A 19,050-nucleotide genomic window follows, 5' to 3' on the forward strand; every position below is an offset into this window, starting at 1 on the left:
TCTAGGAACTAAAATAGTTCATAGTTCCTGCGGTGCAAAATGAATAAATAAGGAGGCGGGTTCCTGGAACTATGAAGAAGTTCCTATGGTCTGAAAAACGCCTGATTTCATGTGTAGTTCTCAGGGAACTCCTTTGTGGATAGGTCCTCTGCAAAAAGTCCCTGGAACTGTTTGGTCTGAAAACACCTATAGTTGCTGATTTTACAAACGTTCTGCTCATAGGTACGTTTTTAAGATGTCAGTTTTCTTTTTACATCTTGCTGCCCATAGACAACAGATGTAACTTAGCATTATAGCTAACTCTGTCCCAACAGCTGTGTTGTGTATGACTAATGCAAAATAAACTAAACTAAGTAACACACAGGTCACAAAGATTGTGCTTTAAAAAGAGGACAGGACACATTTTTGTTTCAAGACATTCTCAAACTCTTCTCAGTTGTAGTTTATTTGCACAATTAGTGAATCATCGAAAAAGGGCGAACACTCCCGTTTAGTTCACGAAAGAAGAAATAATGATCAACAACAGCAGCTATGATAGTGTTCTCTGACATGGAGGAGTCTTTGGTCACACCTTTTTACCGCCAAATATTAAAGAATACTAAAAAATTAAAACACCTGACTTTTAGGAGAGCAAAACAAGAGCTCTTAAATTCAAATGAACCCATGAGAGTTGTGAATAATAAGACTCGTGTGATTTGAATGACTGACAAAAGGAACAGTGCGCTTGACTAGACTTTCCCTTTAAGACCTCAGTGGTTTCACTGAGAAGCCTGCAGGGTTCGTCGCCCCGCCGTTAAAAATAGGATCTTTCATGACTGAAAACAACACTGTTAAAGCCGAGTCACTGAAACATTTGTTTGCAGGTTTTCTATTCCATCTGTCCGTTTGCAGCACTACAACCTCAAGTCAGCCAGTCCTGTATGTGGTACCAAAAACAGCCAATCTTCAACCAGCATCTTATGAAACAAAGAACTGAATTAATCTATAATCTCTTAGAGTAACAATAAAGTTTTGTCATTAAATGTGTTACTTACTAACAGCCTGTTTTTCAATTATTCACCTATACTTTGTTAAGAGTTTTTTTTTATTTCACTTTTCATTGATAAAGGAAACTTAAAATAAGTTGTGTGTGAGTTACATTTTAACACTACTTTTCTGGTTCATTTACATATTTATTTAGTCGTTTCTTACTTAGTATTGGCCATGCTGGTGATCCATGGTCCTTCAGAGATCATAATAAAGTGGTAAGATATGTTAACCTACATTGGAAGACCTCTGCACTTCTCTAGTTTTGCATTTAATTGAAAGACCTGGGCTGATGTCACTTTGAGGACAAAAAAGAAGCTGACGGCTGAAAATCTGAGATATGAAAGCTGTACACAGGAACTTCTGATTGTGCACTGGCTGAACTGATGTTAGATTACACAGCAGTCGAAGAGGAATTGAAGTGAAGAGTAAACAAAGCGTTTAAGACTAAACCAGAAGCAGTCAGGTAACAGGCTGGTTTTGGGTGTTAGCATTTTATAACATGAAAAAGCAAAGATCCACTCCAACAGACAGGTTTTCACAGTGTCTCTTATCATTTTACAAACTTGGAAGGTAACTCCAACATCTGGCTTTTTTTTCTTTTTTCACAGTGACACATAGATAGTGAGAGCCAACATCCAGTGAAATCTAAATTATAAGCGCTTCGTACTTTACTGGAACACAAATGAAGAGAACTCCGGATAATTCCTCGAGCTGAGACAGCAGTTCAGCCAGCGCACAATGGAGCTAAATGTATCCGGACAGCTGTGTGTTTGCAGATGATTAGAAACGACCCATGAAGGAGACACTGATCAGAGAGTGTTTGGTTGATATTAAAAGGTGCAGGATGACCTCAGGTTAGAACTTTCAGTTCTGTTTTCACTGTGTCCTTACGTCTAATGAGACAGACAAGACGAGGAGATGAAAGGTTGCCTTGATTACAAGAAGAAATGTTATATACTACTCAAAGAAGAGCTTTTAACGGACAATCCCAATAACAGCAGCAACTTGTTTCTTATGTAGCTCCATGTGGCTTGTCTGGCAAACAAAAACATCTGGATAAATGTAGTAAGTGGACTGAACCCTCCTTTAATGATGCAGTCGACAATATGAAGAGGATGTGTGTACATGTGATGCTATCCTCTCCACTGAGAGACTCAAAACCACTCCCACATCTTTGGAGCAGGTTATCACAGGGAGAGGGCGCTTTGTTATGTTTAAAAATCATACACCATAAACAAAGAGCGAGAGTCCCCAACCAACCAAAAATCATGGTTAAAATAAAATAATATAATCTTACAATAAATCAACACGGGAAGAGTTTGCAGTTTGGCGCAGTCAGTCCCGGCAATGCTGAAGGGAGAATTTTGTGGCCGGATACTTGCTCTGATTTTAGACTTGATGGTTGGGGAAGGGTTTTTGGAAACAGCACGCTTCTGAAAACACAGTCCAGCACCTCGCCCCATCCTTGTTGTGGAGGTGAAGGACAGAGGCGGCGTGGACTTCCTCTTCTTTTTTTTTTTTTTGTTCATTTGATTTCTTGTCAGGCTGTCGCAGGCTCAGTCCAGCTCTATGGGGCTGCTGTCCTCCTGGGCTTCTTCAGCTCCATCATCATCCTCACCTGAACCCATCAGGCTGTTCAGCAGGTTTCCTGCAGGATCAAACAAAGAGATGCATGTATGAATAGATTTATATTTTAACACCTTTGTAAAAGGTCACATATTGTGCAAAATACACTTCACTGCGTTTTTCTAACACTAACGTGTCTCTAGTCCGTCTATAAACACCCCAATTATGAGAAAAGTCCATCCTCCCCACAGGAAAGTGTTTTAGATGCGCTTTTTGTAGTCCATTTTCAGAACATTGTAGTTTCACCTCGGCAGACCCACGTCATTAACCTCCACCGTCGCATAATGACGTGGCCTAGTGGAAATGTGGTCGGATTCTAAGAGCAACGCGATCGCCTTTCCCTAAGTCCTTTATGAATTCTCCTAACATCTTTCCTTAACCTCATGACGTTTTCCCCGCGGTTAAGGTAAAGAGGATAGTGAAAGGAGATAGGAGGGACAATTCGAATCCACCCTTCATCTTTCCAGAGAGGGGGCGTGGTCAGACACAGCTCATTTGCATTTAAAGCTACAGACACAGAAACAGCCTGTTCTGAGCAGGGCTGAAATAGAGGGGTTTAAAGGAATGCTAAAATACAGGATCGGGTGGGGTTTTTGGCAAGAAACTTCACACACATGTTATGGGGAGCTCTGAGACTTATTTAAACTGGTTGAAAAGGAGGAGAATATGTGACCTTTACATGAGTCTCATATTCTACAGTCAATATGCACATTTCTCTCTTCCATAAGCGCAGGATGTCTTCCCGGCCAACTTTTTTCTTACAAGATCATTTAACGAATTAAGGATTAGACATCTGACATATTAATTTATCAGACAAATAATGTCATTAAATTACAGCTTTGCCACCAGCCCCAACAACAACTCCTAAGTGTGTCATCATAAAGTAAGACTTTTAATGTGAAACTTTTCAATTCAGTGTTGTTACTGACTTTCATCACTGGGTCAGTTTGTTTTTGAGAAGAGGAAACCAATTCAACTAACTGGAGGATTGGTTAAAACCTGGCAGATGTTCAACACTGAAGGGTCCTATTAAGACTTATTTTGTGATTAGCCGATATGTGTATACATACTGTACATTAATATCAAAGTCTTGGTCCACTCACCTAGCAGTCCACCGTATGATGGTGACTGTTTGGGTGGAACGCCAAAGAAAACCTGTCCTATTCTGTCGAGATACTGAGGAAAAGGAAGAAGAGGACATGATTATGACTCTTGACTACGCTTACATAGATACATGCTTACGTAGATATTTAAACATCACAGCAGCAGCACTCACCTCATTATACATGGGGTCCCTCTTTAGAGAAGGTTGGTATTGCTCACATAACACTGTGAAAACTGTTAATTTACCCCTGAAGAAACAAAGAGGAAAAGTTTGAGTTAATGGATATCTTCATCTTCAAACATCCAAACATCATCTTCTATCCCATTCAGGGTCTCAGGTGGCTGGAGTCAATCCCAGCTGTGATTGGGTGAAATCCTCAAATGTTTAGTTTTTTAAACTGACAGTGAACTATTACAAAGTACTCTGGGAGTAAGAGATCAGCTAATACTAGCTCAGTTAGCTCATTGCATGCTTAGGTTTATTGCAGAGCAATTCGATTCACATCATAGATTACTATAATGGCATAGAGGTGAACATTAAAATGAAATAGTTTTTCCTCACCCATCCACTGCCAGCAGCAGAAACCAGATAAAGTTCAGTAGAGGCTGGACGAAGGGAGGGCCCTTTTCTATGGACGGGTGTTTCTCTGTGTATGTGCTGAACACCACGGAAGCGCTGTTTTTGTTCTTTAAGCAGAGGAACCTGGTGGGTGGAGGTTTGCAGGAGAAAGTAACAGGAATTTAAAAAAAAAAATGTAAAAACACAGAGGAACCAGACAAAAAGTAGAAGTTGGAAAAGAAAACGTGACAGAGGGTGTGATACAGAGGAGAGAGAGAGAGAGAGAGAGAGAGAGAGAGAGAGAGAGAGAGAGAGAGAGAGAGAGAGAGAGGAAAAAAAAGTGACAAAGAGTGATCAAACCTTTCTGACTCTAAGCCTGATTTGATGTAACTGTAATTTATAAAGTAGACTGGAGTACACAGTGACAAACACATCTCCTTTTTGAAATCAGTGTGTCTTCCACTCTACATTATAATAAACTATGATGAACTGCTCGTGGGTCACATCAGTCAGAGAGAGAGAGAGAGAGAGAGACAGAGAGAAGGCGGTGCTCAGGCAAAAATTGATATGACTGCAGACCAGCAAGATGGAGAATGAGGCATCGATATCAGTTTCTGGACGGCACATACAGATTCTGAAGTCTACACCTTAAATCTGATCAGATTACATTTACTAAACACTGACGGCTCCAACTGCTCTCATTCTCTGGTTTAACTGAACATGGATGGCGATGTAGTTTTTGAAGGTTTTTAGAAAATTCAGAAAGTGCGTCTGTGACACTTCACTTACTGTAGGACGGCCTGCGCCACAAACATGTCGACCTCGCTGCGGAAGCCTCGAGAGGCCGAGAACTCCACCAGCATCTGCGCACAGCCCTCCCCGTCAGACGAATGCAGGAAGTGGTAACGAGACTCACTGTAGTTTTGTTCTGGACACACAAAAGATTTTAAATATTCTAGCTGTTAAATTATTCAGTCTAGGTAGTGATTGGTATCAGATTTGGGCTTCTACAAAGCAAGGTTAATGGATTAACAATTTCAGGAGTAGCCTAAAGCCAGAGTTTCCAGTGCCAACAAGTTGACTCTCTTAACTTGGCAAAATCACCGCTGGATAACGTAGGCAGTACACCTAGCCTGCTCTGTAAAATATTATGTTAAAAATCAAATTGGCTGTAAAATGCTCCAACTTTCACCTGTCCTAAATCATGGGACAAAGTCATGCAGTTCTTGAGTATAAAGTTCTACATTTTTACATTAGGTTTACATTTTAAGAAATCTGACACGGCTGATAACATGCAGGAAATAAATGGGAGGCACGGAGAGTGAATAAAGTGGTAAAAATAACTATATGAAGTTGTGAATACGCATGATGAGTATATTTCTTTAAATCTTCTTGTCAACAGTCTTTGTATGTGAACACAGCCATGTAGAGGAAAGTCTGTATTAACAGAAACATTTGATAACCACAGTCGTGTCACCAGTTATCTTTGAAGAAGGTTTTAAGGTTTTGTAAAGCCGGCTGACGCAAAGAAAGTCTGATGTGTCAAACTTGCTTTGCAGTAAATCGCTCTGGAAAGTTCTCTAGTGTCACAGTAAAGTGGAGACAGTGGCTTAATTAGACGTGTGATGTCACACATCATGAAGCTGCTGGTGTGTGGGCTTACAAAAACAGCTTAATTCAGAGGATGATTTTGATGCACATGATACACTGCCATCGTGTATTTATCTTTAGTTAGGCTTGTTTTCTGAAGGCTTCTGGATTATATTATTCATATTTGGACTCTTAACCTGTAATTAATAATTGTTATCATTCTCTACACTTCTTAAACTCAGTGATAAATTGTTTACCTTTCCACAAGGTGACAGCCAGCAGCTGGTGTAGTTTCGGGTGACCCAACTTGCCAGATCCTCCTGTGGACCATTTCAAGGCTCTGGACACAAATGCTACTCTCTCAGGGGAGTTCGGCTCCATCCGGCTGAACAACTTAGCCAAGCTTTCTGCTCCACACACACACACACACACATACACACACACACAGATCAGATAATGCCCCTTTTAATGTCAAATGTGCTGGCGTGTTGTACTTTTAAAAGTGGAGCATCTGTGAATGTAATGTCATGAATATTTCAATGCATAATTATCTATATGCAATTCCCCTTACAAGAGATGTTGGAAAGAATCCAGCAGATCAGTAACAGTATCACGGCAAATCAGTAGATCTGAATAAGCTATACACATTGAGGTGTTTAACAAGCTGCCTCATGATGCCGATTCAAATAAAGATTTGAGGTCACTGTAAACAATGCATACAAATACTCTTCCTACACTTACTCCTAACATCAGCACATACATATTGGATACCTTCTTTTTGTTTTGCATTATACACTTCCATTAAATATGTCCTTTTGTCACACTGCTTAGTTTTCCAAAGAATCTTTCAGTTGCAAAGGAATCAGTTTGGCAAAAGAAACTATTTTACTGTTTTTTGTGTAAATAAATATTGTTGAAAAAGTACTGTCATTATGTTAAAAACAGATCAGAGACATAATTAAGTTTCTCTCTCACAAAATTGAAAGAGAACAGACAATACATTAGAAAATGTCCAGCAACTATCCCCTCTTACACACATCTCATACAAAATAGAATGAAGGTCGTCACTTACCTAATATATCATCTTCAACTTTTGTCTCAGATTTCTCCAACACCTCCAGAACCAGCATGGACAGGTCTGCTGCACTGTTTTGCTGGAGATTAAAACACAACAAACTATATTATCTTTCCACTATCAATCCATGATTTTGAAACGTTTTTTTATTCTTTTACACAATTAGCCTCAAGACTACAACATGAAGCGTAACCTACCTATCTTTGAATTTACCTTTCTATTATTCTAGCTTATTCACACTAAAAAAAAATGACCTTAAGTTGATGCAAATACTTCTGATGATGTGTGTGTAGCAGTAATGAAGCAGCTCTCAAAACAAAGTGTATAAACTGTGTGACCCGTACTCAGTCAAATGTAAAAGTGTTCTGCACACTGATGCAAGCAAAGATGGACCTCATAACATAAACAAACACCTATGATATGGGTGGTTTTACTTGCTTATGACTTAGAGACATTACTCTGGGACTACAATTATATGAAAAAGAAAATGAATATAGCCCCCCCCCCCCCCCCCCCCCTCCACAATACTATTTTAAACATAACTTCTGCACACTCTACAATTTAAAATGGCAAAGAAGGAAATGTAAATGAGGATGTACCTGGTTATAGCTGAAGAAGAGTAGAGCACCATTGTACATCAGCTCCCTGGCCTCAGCATGTTTAGCCTGTGACATGTACCTGAGGGAAGACATCATGTCAGAATCACACATGAGAAGAGAACACCTGCTTCGTTTAGATCACTAACAACCATCCATGCATGGTGCAGCAAGATAAGGTGCATGGACACCAGTTTTGCTCAAGATAAACCAGGTCTGAATGTTTACATTACTCTGCATATTACTTTGACATTGGGACGGTTACAGCTTCTTTAAGACTCAATATGTTATAACTATGGGAGGATTTCAGACCTTATATTACATATATGACTGTATTTGGCTTTTACTGGATTGGATTCAGAAGAAACCACCTTCTTCTGCAAACTAAGCTGCAGGCAGATAAATATTTTATTCATAAGCCCAAACAGCCTCCAGATGTCTTTACTGTATTGAAGCAGCTTTGCACACTAGAAAGTGTGTGACTATGAATGAAATGTGCAGACATTGGAAAATAGTAATTAACTCTGGCTTGACTCTTCCCAGACTGACTTGTGGTCATCAAGCACATCCAGCTGTAGTTCACTGTTCAAGAAGACAAAGTATGCAGCAGGCAGAAACATGTCTATCCATCTTATTTCAGTCTGCGGCCATCAGTACATCTAGATGAATGCTAACACAGCTGGGCAGCTTCAACAGCGTTTGAGAAATGTCAACGCTTAACAAAGTTGTAAGCCGATGTTTTATTTTGTAATTAGCATGTGAAGCATATGTTCTAAGTTAAGCTTAACACTGTATGACTGTCTTTCTTACATTAGCAGTTACGCTAACTCGGCTATCATTAGTTCTGTTGCTAAAACACGTAACTAGCTGCTAGCACACTAGCTGCAGATGGCAGTCCCATTTTGTGACTTGAGAAGATCGACATCCCAGCTGACCACACAAACACGCGGACCAACATGGGTGGGCGGGTCCACGGTGAAATTATCCAATCATAAAGCGGCAGGCATAGAAGCAAGGTTGACAGCGGAATGATCTGGAACAGGCAGGCCCCAAAGCCAAATGACAATTACAACCGCATTTACGAACGTAAAACGAGGTCTTACCTAAAAAATAAAGTCCTGTACATCTGATGTGCTTCATAATAATCCCCTTTTTCTACACTGGCTCGCAGTTTTCCCTCCACCCTTTGTACGCCTCCACGGTTTCTGGCACTGGAGCACCTCAGAGACTCCTGCTCCGACATCGTCGTTGCTCCGCAGCAGCGAGCCAAGTGTTGACAGTGGTAAACCGGAAAGCTTTAAACTAATCAGACCCTCCTCGCTCGCCGTAGTTAGTGTGTAGTGGTTATTTGATATGCAGAGACCACTTGTCAAAATCATGAGACCATGCGGCTGACTTACCAAGCTGAAGGTAACCTAGTAAGAGTAAGGTTAGAGGGGAAATACTATACTTAGTTTGGGTTAAACATAAAAGTCATTGTTAAAATCAGGAAGCTTCAAAAGTTATTGAGGTTGATTCACCTTTGAGCCAAATTATGTCTTTCACTCCTCATTTATTTGATAGACCTATTGTAGAGAGCCTCATGCCAACAAAAATCATAAAGGCGCATTATTTTATATCAATTTTATATTTATATCAATTCAAATCTACAATCCACAATTTCCCAGTTTGGGATCAATAAAGTCATTCTATTCTATTCTATCTTAACATTACTGTATTGTCTTTTTTATCCTACTGCAATTTTAAATATTTTCCTCTTATGTATTTATTTTAATATCTTGTTGCTTTTATGTCTCGTATTTTATTTTATTTTATTTTTATACATATTTTTTAATTCTTATTGGTGTGTCTCTCAATGATTTTATCAATGATTTTACAAACTGCTTTTGTCAAAACTTTTCTGCACTCTTGTAAAGCACTTTGAACTGCAATTTCATTTGTCTGAAAGGTGCTATATAAATAAAGTTTGATTGATTGATTGATTATTAAAAACACCAAAAATGACCCGAGTTGATAGACACGGTAAACGTATTCATTTATTTATGATTTATTTATTTATTTTTACATTTAACCAATTGAATATTAAAGGCAGATTACATTTCATATATTAAAATGAGAACTATTCACATTTCATTTGGGTTCTTAAGAAACATGTTTATTCTGCACTTTAAATCATTGTAATGGTGTTTGTCAAACAATTATGTAGGCTATCTCAGGTTATGTTGAGAATTTTAAAACATTAAAAATGACATCACTCCATGAATACAGTAACACATGTTAGACCCTCTCTGCCTGGTAAATGCTGTCATCCACACACCATGTTGACACTCAGTCTTTTGAGCATGATTTCTTTTTCCCTCCGGGCTTAAACCATTCTAAATCCTATTCTTGGATGGTGGCCGAGGTATGATGTATAATGTTTCTTTTATCCTTTTATCTTCAGTTGTCTGAAGAGGAGAGGAGGAGGGGAAGATGTTTGAAGATGGCATGAAGTGTGAACTGTCAAGCAAAAAAAGGAAATGCATAGGCTTTTCATCTGTTCACAATTTAAAGGTCTTTACTTTTTTATTCCCCTTTTATCTGCTGTTTGTTTTTTTAGAGAGAGGAGAGGAGTTGGGACAAGAAGACAGGATGTGGGAAGGCTCTGTAGCTCAGTGGGTAAAACCACTCAGTCAACCTGATGGTAGGAGTTTGATTCCTGAGATTAACATGGTTATTACTTTTGGTGCGGCAGTAGTTCAGTCTGTAGGGACTTGGGTTGGGAACCGGAGGGTTGCTAGCTCAAGTCTCGATGTGGACCAAAGTGGTTGTAAATGGTAGCTGGAGAGGTGCCAGGTCACTTCCCAAACACTGCTGAGGTGCACATGAGCAAGGCACTGAACCCCCAACAGCTCTGGTGCGCTCCCTGCTCATCTCAGAGCATCACTGTGCCTGTGTACAGCCTAACTGGACTGACTTGTGGGGCTGTCGACTCTTAATCTTGGTCAAACGTAGAGTCGCTTTTTTTGTCTGTATGTGTCACATTACATTTTCCTCCCATCACCTCATCCCTGTAACTAAACAGCTAAACAGAAAAATTACTCTGACAGTTAAATGATTGAAATAATAATAATAATCAGAACATATTACAACTTTTTGTGTTGTCTAAAGTAATTTTACACACCTTTATTATAATTGAGGGAAATTCTGGTTTACACTCTGTCATTAAGAAACATGCTGCTCATACACACATAGGATCACACACATGCACAGCAGGACCTGTGGACATGCATTAGTGGAGAGATGTCAGAGTGGGGCTGCTACACAGTGAGCATGTGAGAGCTGTTGTGGATTCGCTGGAGCTCAAGAGCACCTCGGCAGTACTCAGGAAGTGACCTGGCACCTCTCCAGTTATCAAACCAACTTCCATAATTTGGTCCGTACTGGGACTTGCACCGGCAACCATCCGGTTCTTAAAACCCAAGTCCCTACAGACTGAGCTACTGCCGCCCATGAAGCCCTGAACAAAAGAATCTCCAGTGGAAGTCCTGGGGTAACAGGCATTTTAACTTTATTTGACTTCAAACCAAAAAGGCTGTCGTCACACCACTTTGTAGAAAGAGCAAGATTTGATCAAGTACGACCACTGACACTTAGTGAAACTCAGAAAACGTTCTTATGATCACAGAACCAGCACACGATTCTCTGTGTGAATTAAGTTGGAGTTCAATTTTAACGCCGCACAAACGTCCTTAAAGTGAAAGGTATTTTCATTTGTTTGATGGCTGATATTATTATAAAGGTGAACTTAAGCTTTATATACAAAAAAATAAATATGACTTAACCTTCAGGTAGCTCTCAATTATCTGACCACATATGATCTAAATAAATTCTGCTTCATCAAAACAAATTCCTCCTTTCACCTTTTTATTTTCTATGGTCACCAATCTGCAGTTTGTGTGAATCTTAATATTTACAGTCTATGGTGTGAATCAGTTCCCAGCAACTCTTAAAAAAGTAAATGATGACATGTTGTGGTTAAAATCAGAGTGGTGAGCAACAAAGTTATTGTGTGCAAAGTTTAAACCTTATCAGCCAGATAAGATCTTGTTGATCTTATCCCCACATGGACTCGGTGTTGTCTAATCATTACTAGTGCATGTTGGTAAAGTAAACACAAAATCCCCTTCATCTGAATAAATGAACTAAAGGAAACACATCCAAAGATCCAAGTTCAGTGTGCTCTTGTGCAGTCTGTGCTGCGTTGGTTCATACTGATAGTGTCTCTCTGTAGAGTTCTTTTGAGGAGGAGGCGATGGTGCTATTAAAAATAGTGGACAAGGTAACATCTGCACCAAAGTCTGAAGTTCTGTTGTTGTCCTCTCTGAAAGATCTGCCATTTTTCCTGAAAGAGTTCCTGATCCTGCTGGAGAGTTGTCCGGACACTCGCCTCACGGCCTGGCTCACTCCCCGGTTCTTCAGCTTGATCATGCCCACGTCGTCCTCCAGCTCCTCAGGCGGCACGTCGATGTTCCCCGAGTACCAGAACACCCACCAGATCAGGCTGAGGAAGATGATGATGGCGCCCGCGTAGATGAACAAGTCGTGGACCACCAGGCCGCCGAACACCCCCACCATCATGATGAAGACGCCGAGTATGTCGTGGGCCACTGCGAACCAGAACGAGCACTTGCAGCGACCCACTCCCTCGTAGCTTTTCTCCATGACCGGCTCGACCTGCACAGATGTGGACATGGTGCCAGCGGGGATCCTGTCTCCTGAAGTCGATTCCAGATGGAAGTCAGTGTGCGGGCAGCTGCAGGATAGTTAGGAGTATTCCTCACTGACGAGCAGAAACACATGAAACAACCTGCAGCGACACAGGTCAAAGTACAAAGTGTTATCAACTAGAACCAGCCCTGCTGTGTGACTGCGTTAAAAGTTGCATCATGTTTATATCTCCATGATGTGATGATCCGATTCTGTCTCCCGCTCTATAGCACACTGTTTTTTTTATCCCAGCCAATCAGAGGGATGTCTACCAATGACTCTGGTTCTGCTTGAGGTTTCTGCCTGTTAGAGGGAGGGTCTTCTTTTCTTCTGTTGCCAGGTGCTTGCTCATTGGTAGACTGATGTTGGGTCTTTGTATCTTTTCTAACAAAGAGTGTGTTTTGGATTTTACATGTTAAGTGTTGTTGGCCCTACACAGATGATAAAATGATTAAATAGGTTGATTCACTGCCGACAGTATTTCACATTCCAGAGTGTTTTCGATCTTGATTCACACCTCCATAGCGTAGCGTTTGCGTGTCCGCTTCTCCTTCAGAATTGGGATCCACACCAGCCCCATCACCACAAACAGCAGCCCTACGGACACACAGGCAGAGGCTACAGAGTGGGACGCTTCAGACGACTGGAGCAGGAAGAGGAGTCCACCTGCCGCACACATCAGTGATCCCATCACCAACACAATGATAGGCTTGTGAAGGTAAGCCCAGCTGGGACTTTGTGAAGTACCTGTGTGATGATGACTCCCAGAGTCTTCTGGAACTGAAGTTTCCCCAACTGTTCCCATTGCTGCTCCACAGAAAGAAAAAAAAAAACACCTGTGAGCACTTTTTCTTCCCTTCGAGAGCCTTTACCTCATGAATAATGGAAACACCAATCGCTGAGCATCAAAGAATCCACAACTTTCCTTCTTCAATCCGTCTGGAGCCGTCCTGTCTGCTCAGCTAGTCCCTGTTGACAGCCGGCTTCCAGCAGTCACATGACGGAGTGAGAGTATATATTGATATATCTCTTCTCCGTCCTCTTGACCACCTACCTGTGAACACTGTAATTCCAGATGGCCCACCACACACACACACACACACACACACACACACAGCAGAGGTAGGGCTCGGATGAATACACAGAGCCAGCCCACCTGTTGACAACAATATCATCACCTTTGATTGGCTGGCTCCTTAGTGGTCACCTGGTCCTTTTAAAACAAACACACAGTCTGTTGAAATGCAGGAAAATTCATATTTCAGATTAGCTGTTTGAATTCTTGTGATCTTTAAATGCCTCATGTAGTTCAGCCTATGTGGCAATATTGCATGTGGAGAGCAACAGCAGCTGTACAAGCACAGGCATAAGCTCATCAACAAAAGGCTTGTCATCTGATACACATGCACAGCTCTGATGGCTAAACTCAGCATCAGAAAACACGTCTCAAGGCAAACACACTTAAAGTGATCAAAAGGTGTATGAGACATTCAGCATCCTGTAAAGCCTGGCTGTTAAATGCTTGAAAGGAGTCTTAAAATGATGCTAATTCTGAACGTAGCGTGGCAGAACTAATCAAACAATTATCACTCTATTCACTGTAAGTCAATCATTCTGCTAATGTTGTGTTGGCTCCTATTTTAAGAACGATACAGGGTGTTACTGAGTCAGTTATGCATTTGTAATATCTGTCCCTGAGAAATATGATTGGGTGTATATCTTCCCTGAAAGGAATATGAGCTCAAATGTTCATCTCCTATCTAAAAACAAAGGACAAAAAGACACACACACACACACACTCGCACCAGACTTTAAAAAAAGGTAGAAAAACGCTCTTAAAGTCCAAATACACAAATACACCACCTTCAAGTGTAGTTTGTGTTTGATGTACAGTTATTGGTGTTTTGTAGTTTATGTAGGCCACATTTATTGGTGTTTCTTTGCCTTCAGCAACAACCTGTTGGTCAATGCCATCTGTGTGAATATTTTCAGAGAAGAAATAATTTGAGTCCTTTAAAAACATGTCGACATCAATAGTTCTCGTTTCTGCAGGATTTCAGCAGCTTGTGGCTCTGTACTAGTGTGCTTTGTACCGTGCATTAACAAGGGGTTACATAACAACAGATGCTACTCATACCACAAAGTTGAACTGTAGAGAGTGCAGATACATCCATTAATCATCTAAGAGGACGACGGTGCACAGATGTAAAATGAAAAATGCACAAGTAGGCAAAATAATTAAGCAGTGATTACTGTGGACAGGACACTGATGATTTTATGCTACAGATTTTTTTTTTTATTGAGTTCATTTTAAAATGTTGTTTTATCTCATGGTAAGGTAACCTTTCAAGGCACAACAAACTGCGTCTGTCCAGTATTGTCATAACAGACAGTAAAATAATTGGCACGCAGTATCTTTCCTTGTCAGATCAGGAACGGACAATTTGTGAGGAAAGCAAAGTCAGTGTTGGCTAGCTCCACGCATCCTCTCCTGGATGAATTTGTTCTTCTTCCCTCTGTTGAAGGTACAGGCTGCACAGGATATCAATGTCCATTTATTCCTCGTGCAATGTAAGCACTTATCAGCTTGAAACCTCGACTGCTCTTTCCAGCAGCACTATAGCATTTTATTATTGCAAGTATTGTTTTTACCTAATGGTTACATTTTCTTTTGTTGGTTGTATTATGAGGTTGTGTTGCACTGCCCTATGTCTTTATATATTGTGTTTTTACACACTGATGTGAATCGGATTTCCCTTTAGAGGGACAATAAAGCTCTTAACTGAAAAATGACTAAAGTCTCATGGGAATACTTTTCAGGTCGGAAAATCCCAGATTCCAGATAAACCCGGACGAATCACATCCCTGATTAATAGAAACACAAAATGGTCACAGAATATTTCAGACAACAAAGTTTATAATCGTTTTCATTCATACTGAAAAGAGAGACACTGACTGAATATATATGGATCATTCTGTGAACGCTGGTTCTGTGTGATGTGAAAATTGTTCATGATGAGAATGTGGTATTCATGGAGCCTTTACTCAGAATCATTTCACTTGAGGCACTTTTCTTTTCACTTTTGTGTCCGTCTTGCCGGCCTTCTTTTTGCTCTTTTGGTCAGTTTGCTTGGTGATTTTTTTCCTTTTCCTTTCTTTGACACGGGGGGTTTGGCGGCTTTGGGGGCTTTTTCCAGCTTCTTCTTCTTGGATCGTTTCTACAACAGAGAGAAAATGTAATCAGGATAGATCATCAGCCCACTGAAGACACAGCACCGCAGACGGTTCTCCAAAATAACATTTCAAATATTCTAATTGAATCGAGCAAAAGTCACTGACCTCCAGCTTAGGTTTTTTGCTAGGTGTTGCTATGGGAACCAACTGTGGGATTTCCTCCTCCTCCTTTCCTTCCTCTCCAGTGGCATCTGTTTGCTTTATTCCGGCTTTCTTCTTCTTTGCCTTAAAAAAAACAAAAAAAACAAACATGTGAGCTGGTAATTTCACACAATGTCACAATATGTGACTCAGACACCAGATGTCAACTCGTGCTCACCTCTTTCTTGGGTAGGTCAGTAGGATTCTCTTTCTTCACCAGCGAGTCGAGGTTGCTCAGGTCTGAGGTGTAGATGGGCAGAGCCACTGACGTTTGACTCTTTAAATGTATGAGCTTCATCACTGGCCCGTTCTGTAAGTGGAAATGCAAACAAAAAAATCAGAAATGTGGAAAAGTTGAGGTTTTTTTTTTATCAGAGTGGGTGGAGAAAAGTTTAAAAAAAAAAAATCTGTATACAGCCTCAAGAAACACCCAAACATAGACTTAATATAGAAAGCAGGAACACAAATGTCAGGATAAAACCGAGATACTATGAGAGACATGCTGAACTGCCAATCATTATGAGTTCAAATATGTTTATAGAAGTCAGTCCATTAACAGTCTCTGTTGAATATGTCTAAGTTTAAACCAAACATATAAAAAGAAAAGACAGTTCTCTAGGCAGCACACTCACTGCACGTATTTTGGACACCACTGTTTGGACGGCGGCCTCGATGTTGTCTGTCACCTCGTCTGCAGTCATCCCGGAGTGGGCGACGCGTGCCATGCTAAAATAAGAGCACATCATAAAAATCAAAAAATTCAAACATGAGAAAGTGACTCTGCAAACATCATTGGTATGAAGGGACTCCAGTATTCATGAGTGTTGTGTATCAAAGTTGTAGAGACAGGCTCCACAGGATGAGGAGGCCCGTCTGGATTTACGTTGACTCTCTTTAGCACCAGCTACTGCCCGTATCAAACACTTCACAGAATCGACAGGGTTGCTGAGAGGTGCTACAAAACATTTAAACAGTCTGTAAAACTCTTCATGCATAGTTTGACATCTTGTTGAAGCAACAACAATGACCACATTTTCTGTGAAGCTGGGATAAAAGGTTGTGTCATAAACAACCAAACAAAGCAGTTTCTGATTTGATCATTTGGATGACGAGAAGCAGGAGTGTAAATCTCACCAGCAGCAGCCCTTCTTGGTAACCTTCAGGCTGGTGCCCTGGATGACTCTCTGGATGTCTCTGGCCAGCTGTTTGCTTTGCAGGTTCACACACAGTGGCTCTCTGGGGAAGACAGAAGTGAGGTAAGAAGGCATCTACTGCCGCTGCACAAACGAGTTTAACCATTTTATGATCCTGCTTGCCTCCACTATGCAAGGGATTCTTTTTTTTAGCCAAGCAGCTCGAATAGAATAGATGTTCATTTCCATCTGCACAGGTACAGGACAGTACAGGTACATTGGAATTCTTGTGCGTTTCTCCCTGAGTCAGCTTCTACAAAACAAAGTTAAAATTATAAATAAATAGAAAAAAAAAAAAAAAAAGAGTAGAAAACTTCAAATAAAAAAAATAAAAAAAAGTTGTAGTAACAGCTAAGTAAAATACAATAAACTACAGAAGCTATACACTGTATTAAAGCAAAGATATAACACAAAACAAATAACAAGTGGAGCACTGTACAATGAAATGAAATTATAAATATGTTTTCTTGTCTCCAACTTTCTATATCTCTTATTGCACCTGAGGTTATTAAGCTAATAAATCAATTTGTTGTTGTTGTTGTTGTTATTCAGTGAAAGTTGTGTGCTGATTTAACGGAGCAGAACAACAACTGGTGATTACAGAGCTGACAAAGGTCAAAACATAGAAGCCAGCAAAATGCTTGTATGCAGTTTTTTTTAAATCACGAACATTACTGAACTTAAGACGTAAAAACACCAGTGAGAGTAGGACATCGCTTACCTTTTCCTCTCGTAGAAATGCTTCCCGAGGTGGGATGGCAGCAGGCGGCGGACGCGTTCATCAGAGAGGAACAAATCGTAGTTCCCCACGAGACGACGCTTGGCTTCAAATGGTTTGTACTCTGTCCTCAGGGCCTTGTAGGGGATGATCTGCAACGAATACAGGGACACACAATAACAATAAAAGCCATTATTAGAGATCTTTATTTAGAATAGTGGTTTGTGAGTTAACCACTGTCTGTGTATTCAACATGTATTACACTTTACAGGTAAGATTTCCATCTGTGACAGTACTCTATGGTAAATACCTCAGAGATGTTTTTGACTCCCTTCACCTCCAGGAGCTTCTTATAAAACCTCTGTGTCTGTTCTGAGGTCATGTTGGGCTCATCTCTGGTGAAGAGGCAGATCTCGTCTGTGTCTGGTCGTTGTCCATGGGGCAGGGGACTGAGGACGGAAACAAAAAGTTCACATCAGTGAAGTCAATTCAGAATAATGACATGGAAAGATCTGCCAAACAAACACAAAAAGTAAACGGCAATAAGACAGCTCGATGCTCGTGCCTCGTGGACTCACATGCGGATGGTCTGTGCCTCTTTAGGGACCTTCCAGAGAGTGAAGAGCAGGCTGACCTGCTGAGTCTCCTCCAGGAAAAGAGCGTCAGGGGTGGACTTTGTTTTCAGGAATGCCTGCAAGGCTTGTACTGCCTTTTTAACCTGACAGATACATTCAAAGTAGAGTTTAAAAAATAAATAAAAAGACAAAACACAGCCCCCTAAAAGTTGTCTTCAGGGGGTTTAGTCTTTCTACTGATCCGCTGAGTTAGCTTCAGTGCTAAAGCAAACACGCTGGCTAACGCTTGCTATCTAAGAGCTGCTGTCGGATAATAACATTATTTATTTAACAGTCGTGTTTTTATCTATCGACAGAAATGTTGATCTTAAAAAGTTTTAGAGTTTTGAAGTAAAAAAACACAGTTTTACCTGTGCCCGGTCCAACGCTACTCCTTTTCCCTCAGCCATGCTGTCTGCTTCACGTGTGAACAGCAGCCACGCATGCGCAAGAGGAGTACTACTACGTCACTCGATACAAAGTCAACTTTATTTAAACAGGAACTGGGAACAATGAGGACAGTGAAGTTGCCTCTGAAGGAAAGTTGAATTCAAATGATGAATAGAGATATTTAAGTTAATATTAAAGTCTCTGCACTTGAATGTTATCATTCTATTAAACACGTGTTTATGATTGGTTATGTTAGGGAGCTATGAAACAAACCACAGGCTTTTTAGAAATCATTTCAGTCAATATTTTCTCAAACAATGCAGCAAACTACTATCATCAGTCATTTCCTGGGTCTAATCATTTTCAAAAGGAAATATGAGAATGGAGTATTTCTGCTGATATGAATTTATTTATGTTTATACCTATTCAAAG

At 40.4% G+C, this 19,050-nt stretch overlaps 3 protein-coding genes and 1 non-coding gene across 4 annotated transcripts; all 4 read right to left on the reverse strand.

The window, feature by feature from the left end:
- Positions 1–402: 402 nt before the first annotated feature.
- get4 (guided entry of tail-anchored proteins factor 4) lies at positions 403–8,859 on the reverse strand. Its single transcript, XM_020644786.3, has 9 exons — positions 8,683–8,859; positions 7,583–7,661; positions 6,981–7,062; positions 6,166–6,315; positions 5,108–5,246; positions 4,322–4,462; positions 3,932–4,007; positions 3,759–3,831; positions 403–2,677 (listed from the first exon to the last, which is right to left on the reverse strand). The coding sequence occupies exons 1-9, from the start codon at positions 8,820–8,822 to the stop codon at positions 2,586–2,588; spliced, it is 972 nt and encodes a 323-aa protein (XP_020500442.1). The 5' UTR covers positions 8,823–8,859; the 3' UTR covers positions 403–2,585.
- Positions 8,860–9,589: 730 nt separating this feature from the next.
- Positions 9,590–12,531, reverse strand: LOC109992256 (transmembrane protein 238-like). The gene has a single exon (XM_020644783.3). It carries the CDS (start codon positions 12,311–12,313, stop codon positions 11,828–11,830), a length of 486 nt encoding a protein of 161 aa, XP_020500439.1. The 5' UTR covers positions 12,314–12,531; the 3' UTR covers positions 9,590–11,827.
- Positions 12,532–15,227: 2,696 nt separating this feature from the next.
- Positions 15,228–18,708, reverse strand: rsl1d1 (ribosomal L1 domain containing 1). The gene is made up of 9 exons (XM_020644828.3): positions 18,600–18,708; positions 18,193–18,332; positions 17,925–18,063; positions 17,618–17,766; positions 16,838–16,939; positions 16,336–16,429; positions 15,882–16,013; positions 15,668–15,787; positions 15,228–15,546 (listed from the first exon to the last, which is right to left on the reverse strand). The coding sequence occupies exons 1-9, from the start codon at positions 18,636–18,638 to the stop codon at positions 15,406–15,408; spliced, it is 1,056 nt and encodes a 351-aa protein (XP_020500484.1). The 5' UTR covers positions 18,639–18,708; the 3' UTR covers positions 15,228–15,405.
- On the reverse strand, positions 16,528–16,659 carry LOC114920884 (small nucleolar RNA SNORA55). The gene has a single exon (XR_003809169.2). It is a non-coding gene; the product is annotated as a small nucleolar RNA SNORA55 (small nucleolar RNA).
- Positions 18,709–19,050: the final 342 nt, after the last annotated feature.

The sequence above is a fragment of the Labrus bergylta genome, chromosome 21 (assembly GCF_963930695.1).
Source record: "Labrus bergylta chromosome 21, fLabBer1.1, whole genome shotgun sequence".
NCBI classification, from domain to species: domain Eukaryota; kingdom Metazoa; phylum Chordata; class Actinopteri; order Labriformes; family Labridae; genus Labrus; species Labrus bergylta.

Coding starts and splice junctions, on each gene's coding strand:
- get4 (XM_020644786.3), bottom strand. CDS start 8,822: ATGTCGGAGCAGGAGTCTCTGAGGTGCTCCAGTGCCAGAAACCGTGGA. Junction 7,662..8,682: donor TACAGGACTTTATTTTTTAG/GTAAGACCTCGT, acceptor GTCTTCCCTCAG/GTACATGTCACAGGCTAAAC. Junction 6,316..6,980: donor AGTTGAAGATGATATATTAG/GTAAGTGACGAC, acceptor TGTGTGGAGCAG/AAAGCTTGGCTAAGTTGTTC.
- LOC109992256 (XM_020644783.3), bottom strand. CDS start 12,313: ATGTCCACATCTGTGCAGGTCGAGCCGGTCATGGAGAAAAGCTACGAG.
- rsl1d1 (XM_020644828.3), bottom strand. CDS start 18,638: ATGGCTGAGGGAAAAGGAGTAGCGTTGGACCGGGCACAG. Junction 17,767..17,924: donor GAGTCAAAAACATCTCTGAG/GTATTTACCATA, acceptor TATTCGTTGCAG/ATCATCCCCTACAAGGCCCT. Junction 16,940..17,617: donor CATTTCTACGAGAGGAAAAG/GTAAGCGATGTC, acceptor TGTCTTCCCCAG/AGAGCCACTGTGTGTGAACC.